This window comes from Lepidochelys olivacea (assembly GCF_965140295.1).
Source record: "Lepidochelys olivacea isolate rLepOli2 genome assembly, chromosome: 3".
Lineage (NCBI taxonomy): Eukaryota > Metazoa > Chordata > Testudines > Cheloniidae > Lepidochelys > Lepidochelys olivacea.
In genome coordinates, this window is record NC_140413.1 from 4,769,307 (window position 1) to 4,791,148 (window position 21,842).

Below are 21,842 nucleotides of genomic sequence, written 5' to 3' on the forward strand. Positions count from 1 at the left end.
CAAATGCAAGAAGCCTGGGAAACAAGCAGGGAGAACTGGAAGTCCTGGCACAGCCAAGGAATTATGATGTGAGTGGAATAACAGAGACTTGGTGGGATAACTCGCATGACTGGAGTACTGTCATGGATGGATATAAACAGTTCAGGAAGGAGAGGCAGGGCAGAAAAGGTGGGGGAGTTGCAATGGTAGGTAAGGAAGCAGTATGACTGCTCAGAGCTCCGGTATGAAACTGCAGAAAAACCTGAGAGTCTCTGGATTAAGTTTAGAAGTGTGAGCACCAAGGGTGATGTCATGGTGGGAGTCTGTTATAGACCACCGGACCAGGGGGATGAGGTGGACGAGACTTTCTTCCGGCAACTAACGGAAGTTACTAGATCGCATGCCATAGTTCTCATGGGTGACTTCAATCACCCCGATATCTGCTGGGAGAGCAATACAGCGGTGCACAGACAATCCAGGAAGTTTTTGGAAAGGGTAGGGGATAATTTCCTGGTGCAAGTGCTGGAGGTCGAGTTCAGGATCCTGACACAAGGGAAAAAAGAGAGCAGCAGAATACAGACTCTGGACTTCAGAAAATAAGACTTTGACTCCCTCAGGGAACTGATGGGCAGGATCTCCTGGGAGAATAACATGAGGGGGAAAGGAGTCCAGGAGCAGGGACAAACCATCCCGATGTGTAGAAAGAATAGTAAATATGGCAGGCGACCAGATTGGCTTAACAGGCTTAGGGGACTGGAACACATGACTTATGAGGAAAGGCTGAGGGAACTGGGATTGTTTAGTCTGCGGAAGAGAAGAATGAGGGGGGTATTTGATAGCTGTTTTCAACTACCTGAAAGGGCGTTCCAAAGAGGATGGATCTAGACTGTTCTCAGTGGTAGCAGATGACAGAACGAGGAGTAATGGTCGCAAGTTGCAGTGAGGGAGGTTTATGTTGGATATTAGGAAAAACTTTTTCACTATGAGGGTGGTGAAACACTGGAATGCGTTACCTAGGGAGGTGGTGGAATCTCCTTCCTTAGAGTTTTTTAAGGTCAGGCTTGACAAAGCCCTGGCTGGGATGATTTAGTTGGGGATTGGCCCTGCTTTGAGCAGGGGGTTGGACTAGATGACCTCCTGAGGTCCCTTCCAACCCTGATATTCTATGATTCTATATCTTCTCCCTTCATCAGGCATTTTTCCAGTTTGGAGGATAAAGTTAAAGTAGTTCATCATCATCACTACTTCCTCACGGCTTGATGCCAGAGAACAAACACCACAAAATTCAGGGTCACCCAGCAAAAGGGTCCTACCTTCATAGTAAGGCTTTAGGTCACTCTGGATGGATAGCGGAAGGGACTCGTAGACAGCCATTTTCTTCTTAAGGATCTCTCTTTCCAGGGTCCTCAGGATGACGTTTGTCTGTGTGAATCAATTTAAAGCATTTGCCATTATCTTTTCAATCCCTCATTTGTAAAAACGATCTGAATAAACGGTTTGGAAGAGGAGACCTGATCAGGGATTTCGGGGTGGGGAGGTGCTTTGCTTATTGGTTAGACCCAGAATCAAGGTGGAATATGCAGGTGTGGGATTCTTAAGGCCAGAGTTTTAGATACAAATATGTGAAAACAAACAGCCTGTGAGCTCCACATACCTTTTCCCAGCTTAAAGGCTAAAGAGCACCTGGTGCCTTCTAACTAACTTCATTACTCCTGTGGCTCTTGAAGATTTCCTGGTTGGGGGCGCAGAATTTGAGTCTCTGCTGAGTTTCCCACCTGGGGGCTGCGGGAAGCCGCGTGGGCCGAGGGATGCGCTGACTGCCCTTCCCACAGCCCCCATTGGCCTGGAGCGGCGAACCGCGGCCAGTGGGAGCCGCGATTGGCTGAACCTGCGGACGCGGCAAGTAAAGAAACCGGCCCGGCCCGCCTTGGACTTTCCCTGAATAAGCGGTGGACCGGCATTGAGAACCACTGCTCTAAGTTATACCAGGGCCAAACCAGTCCTGGAGTCAAAGTGATTTCTTCCCCCCACCCTCTTGGGTCCTGTTCTAAACACTGCTCTGCTGCACCTGAGAGTCTGGCCCTGCATGGATGCCAGGTAATAAATGCTACACACTGTGTGTTGGCTACAACATACAGCTGTTCATGTCTCTTATCAGTGGGTCAGAAGGCAGAGTTCATCACAGAGCCAATCTCACAGAGACTCCCTGAGAGTCCCCATCAACCATTGTTACTCTCCCATTGTTATCCCCATCCTGCAGCCCTCCTCGGCCCTGCCAAGCAGAGGGGCAGGATAGCAGGATGAGCCTTACCCCAGATGTGCTGGCTGGCAGGGCAGAGCACTCACTCTTATCTTAACCTCAACTTACTTCCTCAATGAAGAAGTTGAGCTTGCAGTGGTCACTGGTCACTGGGCTCTTCTTCCCAACCTCGCGGATTTTCTCCTGCACCGAGTCTTTGAACATGTCAAGGCAGGGTTTCAGCGAGGCTCTGGTTCCCTTTTGGATCCTAGTTGGATAATAAAATATGAATCATTAAAAAGACAAATGGGCTCGACACAGCTGAGTGGGGAGGTAGGAGGAGAAACAAAGGTGGCTCTAAGACATCTATATCCCCCCCCTCCAATCCCACAGCTGGCCAGGTGCCATGCTGACTCTGGCATAAGCTAGAGCAGCCACAGGGCTAGTCTAATATCACCTGGACTGATCCCCTGAGAACTGTTCTGTCAGCTCAGGATCACTTGAATCCAGTGCACACAGGTGCCTATCACACTCCCTCTCTCCCTCCGCTCAGCTCCAGATCACCCTCTTCGCTAGGGCTAGGGGCAGCCGATGGTGTAAAGCTGGAATAGTTGGGAGAGTCCCCTAGGTGAGAGCAGTTTTAAGTGCCCTTTACACCAACCTTGTCCAGGCTGAGGATGTGATCTTAACAGTTTAATTCTCTGGGAAGGAGTGAAAATCCAAACACACCTTTCTATAGCAGCTGGGTTAAACACTTTGACCTCCCCAGCTCTGCAGCAGCCACACCTCCACTGCCTCAACTACTGAATCATAGAATCATAGACTATCAGGATTGGAAGGGACCTCAGGAGGTCATCTAGTCCCACCCCCTGCTCAAAGCAGGACTGATCCCCAATTAAATCATCCCAGCCAGGGCTTTGTCAAGCCTGACCTTAAAAACTTCTAAGGAAGGAGATTCCACCACCTCCCTAGGTAACGCATTCCAGTGTTTCACCACCCTCCTAGTGAAAAAGTTTTTCCTCATATCCAACCTAAATCTCCCGCACTGTAACTTGAGACCATTACTTCTTGTCCTGTCATCAGCTACCACTGAGAATAGTTTAGATCCATCCTCTTTGGAACCCCCTTTCAGGTAGTTGAAAGCAGCTATCAAATCCCCCCTCATTCTTCTCTTCTGTAGACTAAACAATCCCAGTTCCCTCAGCCTCTCCTCATAAGTCATGTGTTCCAGTCCCCTAATCATTTTTGTTGCCCTCTGCTGGACTCTCTCCAGTTTTTCCACATCCTTCTTGTAATGTGGGGCCCAAAGCTGGACACAGTACTCCAGATGAGGCCTCACCAATGTCTAATAGAGGGGAACGATCACGTCCCTCGATCTGCTGGCAATGCCCCTACTTATACAGCCCAAAATGCCATTGGCCTTCTTGGCAACAAGGGCACACTGTTGACTCATATCCAGCTTCTTGTCCATTGTAACCCCTAGGTCTTTCTCTGCAGAACTGCTGCCTAGCCAGTCGGTCCCTAGTCTGTAGCGGTGCATTGGATTCTTCCATCCTAAGTGCAGGACTCTGCACTTGTCCTTGTTGAACCTCATCAGATTTCTTTTGGCCCAGTCCTCCAATTTGTCTAGGTCCCTCTGTATCCTATCCCTACCCTCCAGTGTATCTACCACTCCTTCCAGTTTAGTGTCGTCTGCAAACTTGCTGAGGGTGCAATCCACACCATCCTCCAGATCATTTATGAAGATATTGAACAAAACTGGCCCCAGGACCGACCCCTGGGGCACTCCGCTTGATACTGGCTGCCAACTAGACATGGAGCCATTGATCACTACCCGTTGAGCCCGACAATCTAGCCAACTTTCTAACCACCTTATAGTGCATTCATCCAGCTCATACTTCTTTACCTTGCTGACAAGAATACTGTGGGAGACCATGTCAAAAGCTTTGTTAAAGTCAAGGAACAACACATCCACTGCTTTCCCTTCATCCACAGAACCAGTTATCTCGTCATAGAAGGCAATTAGATTAGTCAGGCATGACTTGCCCTTGGTGAATCCATGCTGACTGAAAAGGAGTACTTGTGGCACCTTAGAGACTCCACAAGTACTCCTTTTCTTTTTGCAAATACAGACTAACACGGCTGTTACTCTGAAACCATGCTGACTGTTCCTGATCACTTTCCTCTCACCTAACTGGGCTGAGCCCTTCTCCTTTTGGGCACCGGGGATGGATTGAAGCCACGGAGCTTTATTCACTTCCTTACGTGCCACTATCCAAAGCCACTTAAACCCCAAATGTGCACAGGGTTGCATTTTCCTAAGTTACTTAGGTACAGTGCAATTAACGAAAATGTGAATGGCAGGTGGGAGCAGGCCCGCTGAAATCAATGGAGCTGCAAAATTTGTCAAGGTGTCACCTTATTCTCCTGAAATCCCTCCTTAAACCCAGCTCTGCTGGGACCTAGACAGCACCCCCTCAGGCCTGGCCTATGCTAGTGGCATCTGATACTTCTGCTTTTTGCTAACCCCATTTAATTTTGTTACTCATCTTCCTATCCATCACCAGCATTTGTCTGACGCCCAGACTGTGAGCAGGGTCTGTCTTCTTCTTAACATGTCCGCATAGTGCCTAGCACAATAGGAGCCAGGATCTGTCACTGGGGTTCTGAGGCCCTACCATAACAATTATAAATGGTGGACAAGAGAGGAGAGTCAGGGCTGATCGTCTCGTCTACAGCCATAATAATGTGTCATGACTGGAGCTTGGACAGTCATGCCTAGTGGTCAGAGCAGGGATGGTTAGAGGCCAGGATTCAGAGTATGGGTCAGAGCTGTGGTCAGGAGTCCAACAGTGAGCCAAGAGGCAGATCTTACAGACTAAGACTTTAAGGCCTGAAGGGACCATCATGGTCATCTAGTCTGACCTCCTGCAAATTGCAGGCCACAGAACCTCACCCGCTCACTCCTGTGATAGACCCAGAAGCTCTGGCTGAGTTCCTGGAGTCCTCAAATCGTGATTTCAAGACTTCAAGTTACAGAGAATCCACCTGTCAAGGTTCCTTCCCCACTCTGAACTCTAGGGTACAGATGTGGGGACCTGCATGAAAAACCCCCTAAGCTTATTTTTACCAGCTTAGGTTAAAAGTTCCCCAAGGTACAGACTATTTTACCTTTTGTCCCTGGACTTTATTGCTGCCACCACCAAGCATCTAACAAATATAACAGGGAAAGAGCCCACTTGGAAATGTCTTTTCCCCCAAAATCCCCCCAAGCCCTACACCCCCTTTCCTGGGGAAGGCTTGATAAAAATCCTCACCAATTTGCATAGGTGAACACAGACCCAAACCCTTGGATCTTAAGAACAATGAAAAAGCAATCAGGTTCTTAAAAGAAGAATTTTAATTAAAGAAAAAGTAAAAGAATCACCTCTGTAAAATCAGGATGGTAAATACCTTACATGGTAATCAGATTCAAAACATAGAGAATCCCTCTAGGCTAAACCTTAAGTTACAAAAAGACACAAAAACCTGAATATACATTCTATTCAGCACAACTTATTTTATCAGCCATTTAACCAAAACAGAATCTAATGCATATCTAACTAGATTGCTTACTGACTTTTTACAGGAGTTCTGACCTGCATTCCTGCTCTGGTCCCGGCAAAAGCAACACACAGACACAGAGAACCCTTTGTCTCCCCCCCCCTCCAGCTTTGAAAGTATCTTGTCTCCTCATTGGTCATTTTGGTCAGGTGCCAGCGAGGTTGTCTTAGCTTCTTAACCCTTTACAGGTGAAAGGGTTTTTCCTCTGGCCAGGAGGGATTTAAAGGTGTTTACCCATCCCTTTATATTTATGACACCACCATTTACACTAGTTTAAACCTCTAAGTGATCTATGCCCCATGATGCAGAGGAAGGCAAAAAACCCAAGGCTCTCTGCCAATCTGACCGGGGAAAGAATTCCTTTCCGACCCCAAATATGGCGGTCCATTGGACACTGAGCATTTCAGCAAGACACACCAGTTAGACACCTCAGAAAGAATTCCGTGTAGTACTTCAGAGCCCTCCCCATCTAGTGTCCCATCACCACCATTGGGGATATTTGCTACTAGCAGTCAAAGATCAACTACATGCCATTGTAGGCCATCTTATCAAACCATCCCCTCCATAATTTATCAAGTTCAGTCTTGAAGCCAATTAGGTTTTTGCCCCCCATGGCTCCCCTTGGGATGCCGTTCCAGAACTTCACTCCTCTGATGGTTAGAAACCTTCATCAAATTTCAAGCCTGAATTTGTTGATGGCCAGTTTATATCCATTTGTTCTTGTGTCAACACTGGCCCTTAACTTAAATAACTCCTCTCCCTCCCTGGTGTTTATCCCCCTGATGTATTTATAGAGAGCAATCATATCTCCCCTCAGCCTTCATTTGGTTAGGCTAAACAAGCCAAGCTCTTTGAGTCTCCTCTCATAAAGTAGATTTTCCATTCTTTGGGTCATCTTAGTATTCCCTCTCTGCACCTATTCCAGTTTGAATTCATCATTCTTAAATATGGGAGACCAGAATTGCACACAGTATTCCAGATGAGCTCTCACCAGTGCCTTGTATAATGGTATTAATACTTCCTTATCGCTACTGGAAATACCTCGCCTGATGCATCCGAGGATCACATTAGCCTTTTTCATGGCTACATCACATTGGGTGCTCATAGTCATCCTGTGATCCACCAATACACTCAGGTCTTTCTCCTCCTCTGTTGCTTCCAACTGATAAGTTCCCAGCTTATAGCAAAAATTCTTGTTAGTTCCTAAGTGCATAACCTTGTACGATGAAATTTCATCCCATTTCTATTACTCCAGTTTTCAAAGATTGTCCAGATCTAATATGATATTCTGGTCCCACTCTGTATTGTCAATACCTCCTAACTTTATGTCATCTGCAAATTTTATTAGAGCACTCCCACTTTTTGTGCCAAGGTCATGAATAAAAATGTTAAATAAGATGGTTCTCAAGACCAATCCCTGAGGAACTCCACCAGCAATCTCCCTCCAGACTCACAGTTCACCTTTCAGTATGACATGTCGTAGTCTACCCTTTAACCAGTTCCTTATACACATCTCAATTCTCATATTAATCCCCATCTTCTCCAATTTATCTAATTTCCCATGTGGAATTTATCAGATGCCTTTCTGAAATCCAGGGAGATTAGATCCACTGCATTTCCTTTGTCTAAAAAAATCACTTGTTTTCTTAAAGAAAGAGATCAGGCTGGTCTGGCACGATCTACCTTCTGAAAACCTCTGTTGCATTTTATTCCAATTTCTGTTTACCACTATGTCCTTAACTACTTTCTCTTTCTTTTGTTCTAAGACCTTGCATACAACTGAGGTCAAACTAACAGGGCTGTAGTTTTTCAGATCTCTTTCCCCCCCTTTCTTAAAAACAGGTTGTCAGGGTTCCCTCCCCACTCTGAACTCTGGGGTACAGATGTGGGGACCCACACGAAAGACCCCCTAAACTCATTTCTACCAGCTTAGATTAAACCTTCCCCAAGGCACAAATCCTTTCCTTGTCCTTGTACAGTATTTCTGCCACCACCAAGTGATTTAGACAAAAATCCAGGAAAAAGGGCCACTTGGAGTCCCTGTTTCCCCAAAATATTCCCCCAATCCCTTCACCCCCTTTCCTGGGGCGGCTTGAGAATAATATACTAACCAATTGGTTACAAAGTGAGCACAGACCAAACCCCTGGGTTTTTAGCACACTGAAAATCAATCAGGTTCTTAAAAGAAGAATTTTATTTTTTAAAAAAAGTAAAAGACTCACACCTTCAAAATCAGAATGGAAGGTAACTTTACAGGGTAAATAAAAAGATTTAAAACACAGTGGATTCCCCTCTAGGCTTAGGTTCAAAGTTACAAAAAACAGGAATAAATCTCCCTCTTAGCATAGGAAAAATTCACAAGCTAAAACAAAAGATAATCTAACACATTTCCTTGCCTTTACTCACAATTTCTGTAATTTTATATGTATCATTTCAGGTATCTTTTCAAGAGATGGCTTACCTGCTTGGTCTCTCTCTCTCTATCCAGAGAGGGAACCAAAAAAAAGAGCACAAACAAAACCTCTTCCCTCCCTCCCAGATTTGAAAGTATGTTCTTTCCTTATTGGTCCTATTGGTGTATTTTGGTCAGATGCCAACCAGGTGATTTGAGGTTCTTAACCCCTTACAGGTAAAGGGATTCTGTACTTCTGGCCAGGAGGGATTTTATGTTACTGCATACATAAAGGTTGTTACCCTTCCCTTTATATTTATGACACAGGTACTATATTAGCAGTCCTCCAGTCATAGGGTAATACTCCGAGTTTTCCAGATTCATTAAAAATCCTTGCTATTGGGCTTGTGATTTCATGTGCCAATTCCTTCAGTATACTTGGATGGAGATTATCCAAGCCCTCTGATTTAGTCCCATGAAGCTGTTTAGTTTGACTTCCATCTCAGATGAGGATAAGGAAGTACAGTAGAAATTACCACATTTCCATTAGCCACCCTGTTACTACCCCTGAGCTCCTCATTTGCCTTAGTAAAAACTCAGGCAAAGTATTTGTTTAGGTGTTAGGCCATATTTAGATTATCTTTGATCTCCACCCATCCTCCATGTTTAGTGGTCCTCCTTCTTTCCTTGTTTTCTTTTTGTTTATATGGCTACAGAACCTTTTACTATCGGTATTAATTCCCTTTGCAAGGTCCAACTCTGCTTGGCTTTGGGCAGTTCTCACTTTTTCTCTACACTTTCTGACCTCCAAGAGGTAGCTTTCCTTGCTGATCCTTCCCATCTTCCATTCTTTGTAGGCTTTCTGCTTTCTCTTCATCACCTGTCTGAGATACTTGTTCATCCAGCTTGGTCTGGTAATGCTTCCCTACAAATTTCCCCCCTTGCTTGGGATCCAGGCTTCAAGTAGCTTCTGCAACTTTGATTTAAAGTAATCCCAAGCCTCCTCCACATTTAGATCCTTCAGTTCTTCACTCTTCTGTGAGGTTCTCACTACACACTAATACCAAAATCTAAAATGGCATCACCCTCTTGTGGGTTCGGTGACTCTTTGGCGAAGAAATCTGTCAGCCATCACATCCAGGAAAATCTGGGCCCAACTATTACTAGCACTTGTCCTCTAATCTATATCTGGGAAGTTAAAGTCTCCCATAATCACACAATTCCCAGTAGTATTTATTTCACAAAAAACATTAAAGAGGTCTCTATCCAGATCAAAATCAGATTCTGGGGTCTGTAGCAGATCCCCAGCGCTAACCCAGTAGAGCCTCTGGTAGCTTTCTTCCTCAAAGTGATTTTGACCCAAAACAGACTCTGTTTTATCCATTCCATCACTCCTAATTTCTTTACAGTCTGCCTCATCATTAAAATACAATGCTGCTCCACCACCTTTACCTTTAGTTCTGTCTTTTCTGAACAGCACGTACCCTTCAATACCTGTATTCCAGTTGTGACTACTATTCCACCATGTTTCTGATATCCCTATAGTGTCTGATTTCACTTCCTGCACCCGTAGTTCTAGCTACTCCGTGTTGTTCCTCAGGATCTTTGCATTGGTGTACAAACATCTTAACTGTTGTTGGTTGGCTTTGCCCAGATTCCTCACCCAATTGGGTACAATCATTCTACTGCCAGTATCGCCCGTCTGTTACCTTCACAGGTATTGGCAGTATCTTTCCTGTTAATGTCCATTCTCCTACCTACTGCTGTATTCTGTCTTTCTTGGTTTTCCTCCTGGTCAATATTAGAATCAGGCGTGGAGATTACATGAGCATCTCCCAACCCCCTCCCCCAAGTTCCTCGTTTAAAGCACTTTTAATCAGTTGCGCCAACAGTTGCGCCAACCAGTTTTAATCAGTTGCTCAGGAGGGAGAAAGCCTCCTGATCTGCCCTGCCCCCTGCTGAGATGCCCCACACGCTGCTTGTCTCACATCGTGCTTCCTCCCCTTAGCCATTTGCAACATGTGCAGAAGTCTTGTCCGAGGGAGGCAGAATTTTCCAGAGGCCGCTGTGGTGCCAGATCAGCCTGAGCTGGCTCGAGCTGACTGGTTTTGTGAGTGGCAGCAAACAGCTGGCAGGCAGGTGGTGGGGGCATTTTTTCCTCAAGTCACAGCAGCCTTCTCGGAGCCAGGTTAGGAGGCAGAGCAGGCCACAGAGGGCTTCTGGAGGGCTCCAGGCAGGGCCACATGGGGATGCAGGAGGGGGGCTCCAGGCGGGGCAAGATGGGGATGCAGGAGGGGGTGCTGAAGATTCTGTGCCTAGGGGCGCGTAAATTGTAAATCCAGCCCAGCCCATATCTTAGCGCCCATCAGACAGCACACCCTTCTTTTCTCTGGATCAGCTCTGGTGACAAACCTGTCTGTTCTTCTTAGTAAGGAGCCCCCAATCAGATGGATCTGCCTCATCTTGGAGGTGGTGCGATTCTCCAGCCTTTTTTCTGGCTGCAAGTCCTCTTGTCTTTTGTTCTCTCTTGCAATCTTCTGCAAGTCATCCCCAGGAGGATAGAGGCTCTCTCTATTGACTCTTCCCCTCTGCTTTTAGGGCTAGCCACTCTTCTCTTCTTCCTTGCCCTCTCACCTTCTGTTACTGCCTGCTGTGCCCCTTCTTCATTCTCCAGCTCAGCAAATCTGTTCCTGAGCTCTATTTTCCCTTCACTAGCCAGTCTTTCCTCTGCCTGGTTCTTGTAGGAACATGCTTCCTCTGGCCACTTTCTTCACCCAGCAGCCTACCCTCACAGTTCTCCAGTCCAGCTTGCATCTGAGAGTCTTGACTTTTCCCTTTAGCTTCCTCTCACCTTCTCTCTATCATCCACTCGAATACCCTTTGAAATTCAACTTAGTTTCCACTTGCATCTCCAAGCCTTGGATCTTCTCTTCCACCAGCTCTATGGTGGCATTTCATGCAAATGAAGCTCTTTTCAGGTACCCGCTCCAGGATAATGTACAACCTGCAGCTTCCACATCCAGTCATCTTCTTTGTCTCTTCCATTCCTTGGGTCACTACCACTGCTGCCTTTGTATCTGTCATAACCTTCCTGCTTAAGGTTCTGTCAGGTGGAAACAAAAAACAAACAAACACCAAACACCAAACACTACCTCCCGCAAGCTCCCCTTATAAACTCCCACTCGAACTCCCCTGTCTTCTGTTCTGTTTGCTCACTCCTGTGCCACTGACTGGCTGCTTTGCTGCCTTTATAGGGCTCCTAATCAGGGAAGTCCCACCCTCTAATGGGGGAAGGCCCATCCCCTAATTAGGGCTCTGCTATGATGAAAGGCTTTACTTCTCTCATAGCACACTGGCCCCTATCAGCCCCTGCAAACTGAAACAACCACCACCACCACACAACACACAAGAACTCGCTCACTTCCCCTAAGGAACAGGGGCTTGCCTCCTCCCTTCTCCTCCAATGGAACTCCCACTTAAATTCCACTGGTTTCAGCTCCGTTTGCTGGTTCCTGTGCACATCACTACAGCTAGGGAGTTCACCTGGTTTCACAGACACTTCCTGGCACTCCTCCTGGGTTTAACTAGGGTGCCTGGACCAATCAGGGGCCACGAGGGAAGCTGTCAGTCTGGCCTTCCCAGGTGGTACTTCCTGTGCTGTTTATCTCCATGGTTCTCAAACGTTTGTATTGGTGACCTCACCCACACAGCAAGCCTCTGAGTGTGACCCCCTCTTATACATTTAAAACACTTTTTATCATTTCACACTATTATAAAGGCTGGAGGTGAAGGGGGGTTTGGGGGCGGAGGCTGACTGCTCACGACCCCCCCATGTAATAATCTCACAACTCCCTGTTTGAGAATCCCTGGTCTATATGATAACACATGTAGCCCTACCGTGGCCGCTGGGTAGTCATGTGGAGGTGTCAGCCGTCCTGCACACCCAGGTTCTAGTCCCCACAGAACCTCACGTCATGCTCCAGCTGGAATGGGGTTGGGGAGCTGGTGGGGGACTCCACCAGACTGGGTTACCCAGGAGGGCCAGAGAACAGGGTTCTGCAGGATCCTGAGGCCAATGGGGAGCCCAGACAGCCCTACCAAAGGAGGCTCGGTGTCTTTGCAGCCTGAGTGGGACAGGGCTCCTCTCACCTGAATATGTTTGCGAACTTTGGGTTGATTTTGTCATAGATGGGCTGAGCGAGGGTGACATTCAGGTCTATGCGGGCGAAGACCCGGGACGCATATACACCATTCTTCTGGCACACGGCTTTCAGGGTCTTGTGGAAGCCTCTGTAGCCAGTGTCTCGCTGGATAATTGGAAACACAGTTGTAATGAAATGGGTATGGGATACATTACATACAATTTGTATTACAGTAGGACCTATAAACCCGAGTTAAGATAGGGCCCCATTGTGCAGGGAGCTGTACATACATGCAGAGGAGCTGGAAGATGTAATTTCCAGCTGAAATAGACATATCCACACTAACTCTGATCTGTCCAAGACCCTAGGTATGTACTTGGGGCAGCTAACCCCCAGGGCCGGTGCAAGGATGTTTTGCACCCTAGGCAAAACTTCCACCTTGTGCCTGCCCCCCCCCCACCCTCAGCCCTGCAGCAGCTCCCCCCTCTGCCCTGAGGTGCCCACCCTGCGGCAGCTCCCTGCCGCCCCCTTCCTCCCTCCCTCCCCTTGGCCCAGGGAGCTGTGTGGCAATTCTCCGCCGCCCCCTCCCTCAGCCCAGGGAGCCGCATGCGGCAGCTCCCCGCCCCAGCTCACCTCTGCTCCGCCTCCTCCCTGAGCACGCTGCCACTTCTCCCGCCTCCCAGGCTTGCGGCACCAATCAGCTGTTTGGCGCATGAGCCTGGGAAGGAGAGAAGCAGAGCGGGGTGGTGCTCAGGGGAGGAGGCGGAGCAGAGGTGAGCTGGGGCGGGGAGCGGTTCTCCTGTGCACCGCGCCCCCCCCATTACTTGCTGCAGGCGGCCCTTCACCCCCCCCCACCCGCCCCAGCTCACCTCCACTCCACCGCCTCCCTTGGCGGCCCCCTTGTTCGCTCAGTGGTTGCACCGGCCCTGCTAACCCCCCAAACTCCCAACACCCGTGCCACCACTGCTACACTTCTATTTGTAGTGCATTCACTCGATCAGATGCCAGCTGCAGTGTAGATGCACCCATAATGAGAGACAGGCTCTGTCCTGAAGAGCTACTCTAACCCATGTGCTTTACCCTGAAGCATTTGACTTTGTCCCTTCACGGGAGGCGGGAGATACAGTGGGGGAGAGACATGGATCTTAGCTGGTTATTCTGTGTCTTTGCAGAGACATGAAGACATGCAGAGAGCAGGGCAGGACAACTCCGAAAGACCCAGAAACTTCCAGAACAGGGCATGGCAGTTATCTGATGAGCTCAGTAGTGGTTAATGAGGCTGTGTAGCTTTGCAGGTCATACCCAAGTCACCTCTGAGAGCTGAGCCAATCAGCGAATGGGGGAAAGTTATAAATAGAGGAATTAAAAACAGCCCTGTGGACTCAGCAGCTGAGTGAAGCAGGACCAAGAACTGAAGTTGCTGTGAGGGCTGGGTCCCAATCCCTGCACCACTACGGGTACAGGTCAGTGCTATTCCAGCTTTACTTACTAGGGAAGTATTAGGATAATATTGGTCCATACTGTGACGTTGCACTCCATATGCTTTATAAAAATATGCTTGGAATGTGAATATAATGTAACTGGAAAATGCTTTATGCAAAAGGTATCTTGTAAGGAATCATTACAAATCTTATAATCTACTGAGTGTGTTAATCCTATTTGTATGAATGTATCATTCTTGTATCTGAAGCTAGAAATATGAAGTATTACTCTGAAGTCTTATTGTAATTATGTAAAGTGTGGGCCATTAATGGTGGTTTAGAATCTTGATGGCTCCCATTGACCAGGACAATTGGTTGTAAATGGCTCTGTTTACTTGTAAGCCTTCCTGTATACGTGGGAGCCAGCCAGTGGGTAATGAAGTCTCACAGGCCATGTGAACATGTCATATGATACTGGAATCCATCTTAAACCTGGTGTTTTTCCATTTAGAAGGAGGGGTGGAAACCCAGAGAGAGACAAAGGATTCCCTCCTTGTGCCAAAGCTATAAAAAGGGGTGGCACAGAACACAGTCATGAGAAATTCCATAGTTACCACCTGAGCTGGAACTAACAAGAACTGTACCAGGGAAAGGATTGGGCCCAGACTAAGAAGGAGTCTAGTCTGTGAAAGAAGCGAATTGGAACATCTCTGAGGGTGAGATTTACCTGTATTCAGTTTCTTTACTGTATTAGGCTTAGACTTGCATGTTTTGTTTTACTTTGCTTGGTAACTTACTTTGTTGTGCCTGTTATTATTTGAAACCACTTAAATCCTACTTTTTATACTTAATAAAATCACTTTTGTTTATTATTAAACCCAGATTAAGTGATTAATACCTGGGGGAGCAAACAGCTGTGCATCTCCCTCTATCAGTGTTATAGAGGGCGGACAATTTATGAGTTTACCCAGTATAATCTTTATACAGAGTAAAACGGATTTATTTGGGGTTTGGATCCCATGGGGAGCTGGGTGTCTGGGTGCTGGAGAGAGGTGACCTGCTGAGCAGTTTTTAGCTAAAGTCTGCAACTTTGGGGGCGTGGACCAGACCTGGGTCTGTGTTGCAGCCGGCTAGCGTGTCTGGCTCAGCAAGGCAGGTTTCTGGAGTCCCAAGCTGGTAGGAAGGCTCAGAGGTAACCTCAGCACATCAGGTGACAGTCCCAAGGGGGTCTCTGTGACCGAACCCGTCACACACAGTGATGTGTTTTATGGACCTAGAAGGAGAGCGGGGGGCGGGGGAACATTTATTACCTTTAGTGGTGTAGCCCATTGAGCTAGCTTAGCCTTTTATTTTACTTAGCAGTAACGCAAGGAACCTACAGGCCTGTATCCTGTAAGGCACTGACTTAACCACCTTAGGATAAGTAAAGTACGCCTATGACCCTTAGCATAAATAAAATGGCCCGGCAGTTCTCAGTTCCCCAAAATCTAGGGTAATAGCTTGCTCAAGAGAGGGAGCTGGTATTTAACGATACCAGGCAACTGCAGAAACTAGAACTGATACTGGGCTGGGATATTTTAGGATAGAATTGTTGGCAGATGTTTAACCACAAACTTGTATTAGCAATAGCTGACATCTATGATAATGAGCTAAAGGCATTAATATGTTAACCTATCAGATAAGGGCACCCACATATTATGGGGGTGAGGAAGTCAGATTTGGACATGGGAAGCTGGGCATCTGAATGAATATTCATGATAGCACCTAGGCCCTACAATAGCCCAAGCCACCATGTAGCGGGCACTAGCTTTCCATCACTGACCCTTCAGCTCTTCATTGTTCTTATCTACCACTGACCTTTGGGTGTTGGGGGTCTGAACCATCAGACTCATTTGGCATGCCAGGGACAGGGCTACTCCTTTGTCTTTCACCACCAGGTCCCCTAGGAAGGGTGTGAGTATAAAAGTATATGACCATATGGAGGGGATGACACCACAGGTATCCCTAATGCTATATTACTGCTATTTGTTTTTGTGGTTTGGAACTTCCTTGTCTTCCTTGATTGTGTTAATAAAAGTGGCTAAGGCTTTGCTTTGCCCTCAGCGTGAGTGTCTTTGCCATGCACCCTGGGTTCCCTACAAGATATTGAACTTATTTGTTTTAATTCTGTTGAGTCTGATTCTGGAATGAGAATCTATTAGCCCCAGCTCATTAAATTAATATCAAATGGCAATCAATACCATTAACAACCATGCTACAGAATCTGTGGAACTTATACTTAGCTCTCAGCTAACTGCTCTGAACTGGGATTCTGTCTTGGTTAGAGAGCATGTGAATGGGGAAGCACTTACTGAGGGGAGGGTCTGTGAATTCTTGCCCATGTTAGCTGGGTCTGTGGGGAGAAGATGGTGCCCTGTAGAGTGTGAGGTTTGTAGAGATCCAGGGAATGGATATTTTATAGGCTGATCCCAATCCCTGCACCGCTTTGGATACAGGTTACAGATTTGTGTTTCACCAGCAACTGAGAGGCCCAGTCAGCTACTGCCCCAAGGGCTGGAAGCTGCTAGCTGGGGAGCTCCCCAGAGGATTTGTTCGTTGCCAAGGTCTGAGTGTTTGACAGGAGCATTCTCGACCTCTGAAGCGTCCAGGTGACACACATGACACACCACGGTCGCACTGCCAAGACTGAGGGCTTGTCTACACTGGGGCTTTACAGTGCAGCAACTTTGTCGCTCAGGAGCGTGAAAAATCACCCCCCGAGCGCTGCAAGTTTCAGCGCTGTGAAGCGCCAGTGTAGACAGTGCACCAGAGCGGGGAGCCATGCTCCCAGTGCTGGCAGCTACGCCCCTTGTGGAGGTGCTTTTCTAGAGCGCTGGGAGAGCTCTGCCGCGACTGCACAAGCCACGTGGCATGGCTTTAACGTGGACGAGCCCTGAGAAATCATCTTTGAGAGGAGATCGGAGGCAAATGTGTTTTGATGTGTGAGCTAAAGTACAGACAGAGTTACACGGAAACCTTAATTTGGAATGTTTGTAGCCAAACCAAAAGGCGGAGAGTCTCTATAAGCAGATTTACTGTCTAAGAGCTTTTGTTTAAAAGTTCTTCACAGTATTCCAAATGCGATTACAATGTTGTATAGAATTCACTGTGTGTTTTGTGAGCACTCAAAGTTTGTTTTATCAATAAAGTGTCCGGTGCTTCCCCAGGAAACGACTGGGAACTATGACCCTCCATTTATCAGGGTTTTACTTACAGTAGCTCCAGAGTTACAACAGAGAGGTTTGACTCTCTTTCTGGAAAGACAGAACTCTGGCCAGCGCGTCAGCAAAAAGCTAAGTTGAGGTGCAGGAAGAAGGGGACTGGGATAGATCTATACAGAATTTTGTGTAAGCACATCCTGCCCTTTCACTTACTGTCTTAATAGACTGACGAAGGAAGGATAATTATCTCTACCGTACAGATGAGGAGCACAGGCACAGAGACTAAGGCCTGGTCTACACCTAAAATGTAGATTGACATAACTATGTTGCTCAGGAATGTGAACGATTCACGCCCCTGAGAGATTTAGTTAAGCTGACCTAAGCCCGGTGTAGACACTGTTAGGTAGATGAAGAATTCTTCTCTCGACCTAGCTACCACCTCTCAAGAGGGTGGATTAACTCTAGGATAGAAAACCCCTTCTGTCGCAGTAGAAAATGTCTACACTACAGTGACACAGGTCAAGTTGAAAAGCATCTTACTCTGCAAGTCATCCCACTGAGGGCTACTCAGGGGAGCAAAGTACTACTCACCCGAGTAAAGGCAGCAGAATGGAGCCCTACATTAATTTGGGGCTGGATTTCAATACCCTTACTCACTGAGTTGCGCTGGACCCCACAAGGAGTCCCATTGGTGTAAGTGGCTACTCCATGAGAATAAGAGAATCAGAATCTAGCCCATAACATGCTGCTCTCCTCTGGTGCCTTTCATCCAGTGCCCTTTACAAACTTTAATTAATCCTCTCAACACTCAATAATACTACATAGCCCTTATAGGACTTTCCGCCACAGATCTCAAAGCACTTCTCAAAAGTTAATAAGCTACAGGGAAGCAAAGGTGGAGGTGGTTGCTGGCCAGAGAATGAAAGCTGCACATGAGGTCTAAGTCAAGAGCTTGCTACTCACTGTAAGGAGCTGAGAGAACGCTTTTTGATGAGATAATTTTGCTTGCTTCACGCCTTCGTTAAGGGGCTGTTCCAGCTGGGCAAAACATTGCTCAATCTCCTTCTTCAAAGCCTTGATCTTGTCCTCCACAAAGCCTTCCAAGCCGCTCTGCTGATAGTGATCCTGCAATGGCAGAACAGCACAGGACACATCACTGTGCAGCTGATGCTGGAGGCAAAATAAAGATACACTCCAAGATTTCTTCTTGAGAGAAACCGCAGCGCAGGCCTGGGTTCGGTCAGCACCTGGATGGGAGGCATCTAAAGAACACACGGTGCTGGAAGAGTTGGTGTCGCCCGTCCAGCTGGGGTGCTCTGAGTCAGTACTGAACCAAAGCCCTAGCGTGGCATGATGCTGGAGGCCGCAGGAAGGAGAGGGGGAAGTGACAGCTGGGCAACAGGGGAGGTACAAGGTTTGGCTGCCTTTGCAGATAAAGCCTGTAGTGATTTTAAACTTCAATTATAGATAGGGGGAAAGGAACAGAATCTCTGTATCTTTTTCCTCCTTTCACTGCTTTGCCCACCCACAGAACACAATGGACGCAGGGATATGTTTTTGTCCCCCAGTGATATGGGTCAGTGGTGAGCAATTGGGAGGTAGTGCTTGGTGTCACATCATCAAAAAGCCCAACTGGCCAAGTAGAGCATAGCCTTGGACAATGTAGGTGTGTCTCCCCTAGGGAAAATAGCATGTTTCAACTCAGACGCAGTTTCACTGATGCTGCCAATGGATTAAGCTGTACTGTAAAAAGGGTGCCGGGTTTACTACCATGTCATCATCTAGCCCTGCTCTAGGGACAGAACTCAGAGCCCCCGTGTCAAAAAGTATAGTCCCTCTCCCTACGGAACTGACCCCATTAGCGGTCAGCAGTATAGGGTCTATGGCTCCAGATCCATCCACTGGGGGGCAGTGAGGCATTTACACACTAGCCAGCTCATTACTAGATTTTTTGGAGCAGATCTGCATATGTTTCCTGCTAGGAACCATGGGGCGAGGGGCCTGGTTCAAAGTAACAGGGATGGAACGGGGAGAAGGCAGAGTGCAGAGAAACTGCTGCAGTGGGAAGAGAGGGGAATATTCACTGCATCATCACTATGCTAGCCATGAAGCAGATTGTAGTGCTCAAAGCTGTTCCAGCCGTACCACCATGTCTTGTGTGGAGTTGAAATTCTCAGCCAGCAGGACAATGCTGAGAGCCTTGGTTACATAATCCACTAGGAGCTTCTTCTTCTCTTTCAGATAGATATTCCTGACGTACTCTCTCAGCTTGGGGATCTCTGGAATAGCACAGATAGGCGGAGTTAGTCCTGGTCTACACCGAGGATGACCTAGCCATGGTGCTCAGGGCTGTGAAAAATTTCACACCCTGTGTGATGTAAGAAAGAACATAAGAATGTCCATATTGGGTCAGACCAAAGGTCCATCTAGCCCAGTATCCTGTTTTTATTTTAAACCTGCTGCCTATTCATTTCATTTGATGACCCCTAGTTCTTGTGTTATGAGGAGTAAATAACACTTCCTTATTTACTTTCTCCACACCAGACATGATTTTATAGACCTCTATCATATCCCCCCCAGTCATCTCTTTTCCAATCTGAAAAGTTCCAGTTTTATTAATCTCTCCTCATACAGAAGCTGTTCTATACCCGTAGTCATTTTTGTTGCCCTCTTTCTAAACCTTTTCCAATTCCAATACAGTATATCTTTTTTGAGATGGAGTAACCAGATCAGCACGCAGTATTCAAATGTGGGCTTGCCATGGATTTATATAGTGGCAACATGATATTTTCTGTCTTACTATCTCTCCCTTTCTTAATGATTCCCAGCATTCTGGTCGCTTTTTGGACTGCTGCTGCACATTGAGTGGATGTTTTCAGAGAACTATCCACAATGACTACAAGATCTCTTTCTTGAGTGGGAACAGTTAATTTAGACCCCAACATTTTATATGTCTAGTTGGGATTATGTTTTCCAATGTGCATTACTTTGCATTTATCAACATTGAATTTCATCTGCCATTGTGTTACCAAGTCACCCAGATTTGCAGGATCCATTTGTAACTCTTTGCAGTCTGCCTGGGACTTAACTATCTTGAGTAGTTTTGTATCATCTGTAAATTTTGCCACATCACTGTTTACCCCTTTTTCCAGATCGTTTATGAATATGTTGAATAGGATTGGTCCCAGAACAGACCCCTGGGGGACACCACTATTTACCTCTCTCCATTCTGAGAAATGACCATTTATTCCTACCCTTTGTTTCTTATCCTTTAACCAGTTAACAATCCATGAGAGAACCTTCCCTCTTATCTCATGGCAGCTTACTTTGCTTAAGAGCCTTTGGTGAGGGACCTTGTCAAAGGCTTTCTGAAAATCTAAATACATGATATCCACTGGATCCCCTACATGCTTGGTGACCCCCTCAAAGAATTCTAGTAGATTGGTGAGGCATGGTTTCCCTTTACAAAAACCATGTTGACTCTTCCCCAACAAATTATGTTCATCTATGTGTCTGACAATTCTGTTCTTTACTATAGGTTTCAGAGTAACAGCCGTGTTAGTCTGTATTCGCAAAAAGAAAAGGAGTGAAGTGAGCTGTAGCTCATGAAAGCTTATGCTCAAATAAATTGGTTAGTCTTTAAGGTGCCACAAGTCCTCCTGTTCTTTACTATAGTTTCAATCAGTTTTCCCGATACTGAAGTCAGGCTTACTGGCCTGTAAGTGCCGGGATCAGCTCTGGAGCCCTTTTTAAAAATTGGCATCACATTAGCTATCCTCCAGTTGTCTGGAACAGAAGCTGATTTAAATGGTAGGTTAGAGACTACAGTTAGTAGTTCTGCAGTTTCACATTTGAGTTTCTTCAGAACTCTTGGTGAATCCCGTCTGGCCCTGGTGACGTATTACTCTTTAGTTTATCTGTTCGTTCCAAAACCTTCTCTAACGACACCTCAATCTGGAACAGTTCCTCAGATTTGTCACCGAAAAAGACTGGCTCAGCTTTGGGAATCTCCCTCACATCCTCAGCCTTGAAGACTGTAGACAAAGCTGGATCAGCAGCCTTGCTACCGCCTCTCAAGGGGATGAATTTGCTACGGCAAAAGAAAAACCGCGTCCGTTTCTGAAGCGAGTGCCTACACTACAGCACGTCAGCAATGTAGCTGCCATGGCAGCGCTCGTAGTGCGGACAGAGCCTTAGACATGTGGCAGGAGACGGTCCTCCTGCAGGATGTTCAACAGGGGGAACATTGCTCCTGCAGAGCTTCCCGTCAGTGAACACAGGGTTGGATTAAGGCATAGGCCTAGGACCCCAGCTCCAGGAGCCGTGTGATTACATCAGAACCCCAGCCTGCATTTACAAAAAGTAAAGTCTCTAGTCCTCACAATTGTGAGGAATAGCTTGGAAACTGGTTCAGTAACATCTGCCTGAATCTGCACAGAGCCTGAACCAATTGCTGTGCGGGTGGGCACTGCCCCATTTATTTCAGTGGGGTATTAACCCCGCTACCCTGGGGCTCTCCGAACTCCAGCCCAGCAGAGCGCTCTGTGCATAGCAGGAGGGGAAGAGTGCAGATGGCTTGACCCATCCAAACAGAAACACAGAAAGCAGAGGGGACTCCTGTTTACACTCATGCTGCTCCTGAGGAGAAGGGCATTGGGCAGTCAGGCCTGGTGGGAAGAAGTAGGCTCTCTCAACTATTAAGCCAAAGGACCTATTGCTAAGTAAAGGCCTATTATCAAGTGAACCAACCGCTTTGCAAGCTTTATGAATAATTTGTAATAATGATGTTACGTTGTGCAACCTTTATTAAGAGTGGAAAATTTAGTTTGGTGAGAGTGGAGAATTTAGTTGCTTGAGGTTTAGCAT

The 21,842-nt window shown here is 46.8% G+C and overlaps 1 protein-coding gene across 1 annotated transcript in view; it reads right to left on the reverse strand.

Annotated features, from left to right (window-relative positions):
- NUGGC (nuclear GTPase, germinal center associated) overlaps positions 1 to 21,842 on the reverse strand; it is an 81,268-nt gene that overhangs the window by 24,423 nt on the left and 35,003 nt on the right. The window contains exons 12-16 of the mRNA XM_084623191.1: positions 19,122 to 19,255; positions 17,940 to 18,101; positions 12,363 to 12,520; positions 2,348 to 2,486; positions 1,293 to 1,401 (exon numbers count right to left, since the gene is read on the reverse strand). Coding sequence (XP_084479317.1) covers positions 1,293 to 1,401; positions 2,348 to 2,486; positions 12,363 to 12,520; positions 17,940 to 18,101; positions 19,122 to 19,255 — 702 coding nt within the window. The remainder of the gene's footprint in view (positions 1 to 1,292; positions 1,402 to 2,347; positions 2,487 to 12,362; positions 12,521 to 17,939; positions 18,102 to 19,121; positions 19,256 to 21,842) is intronic.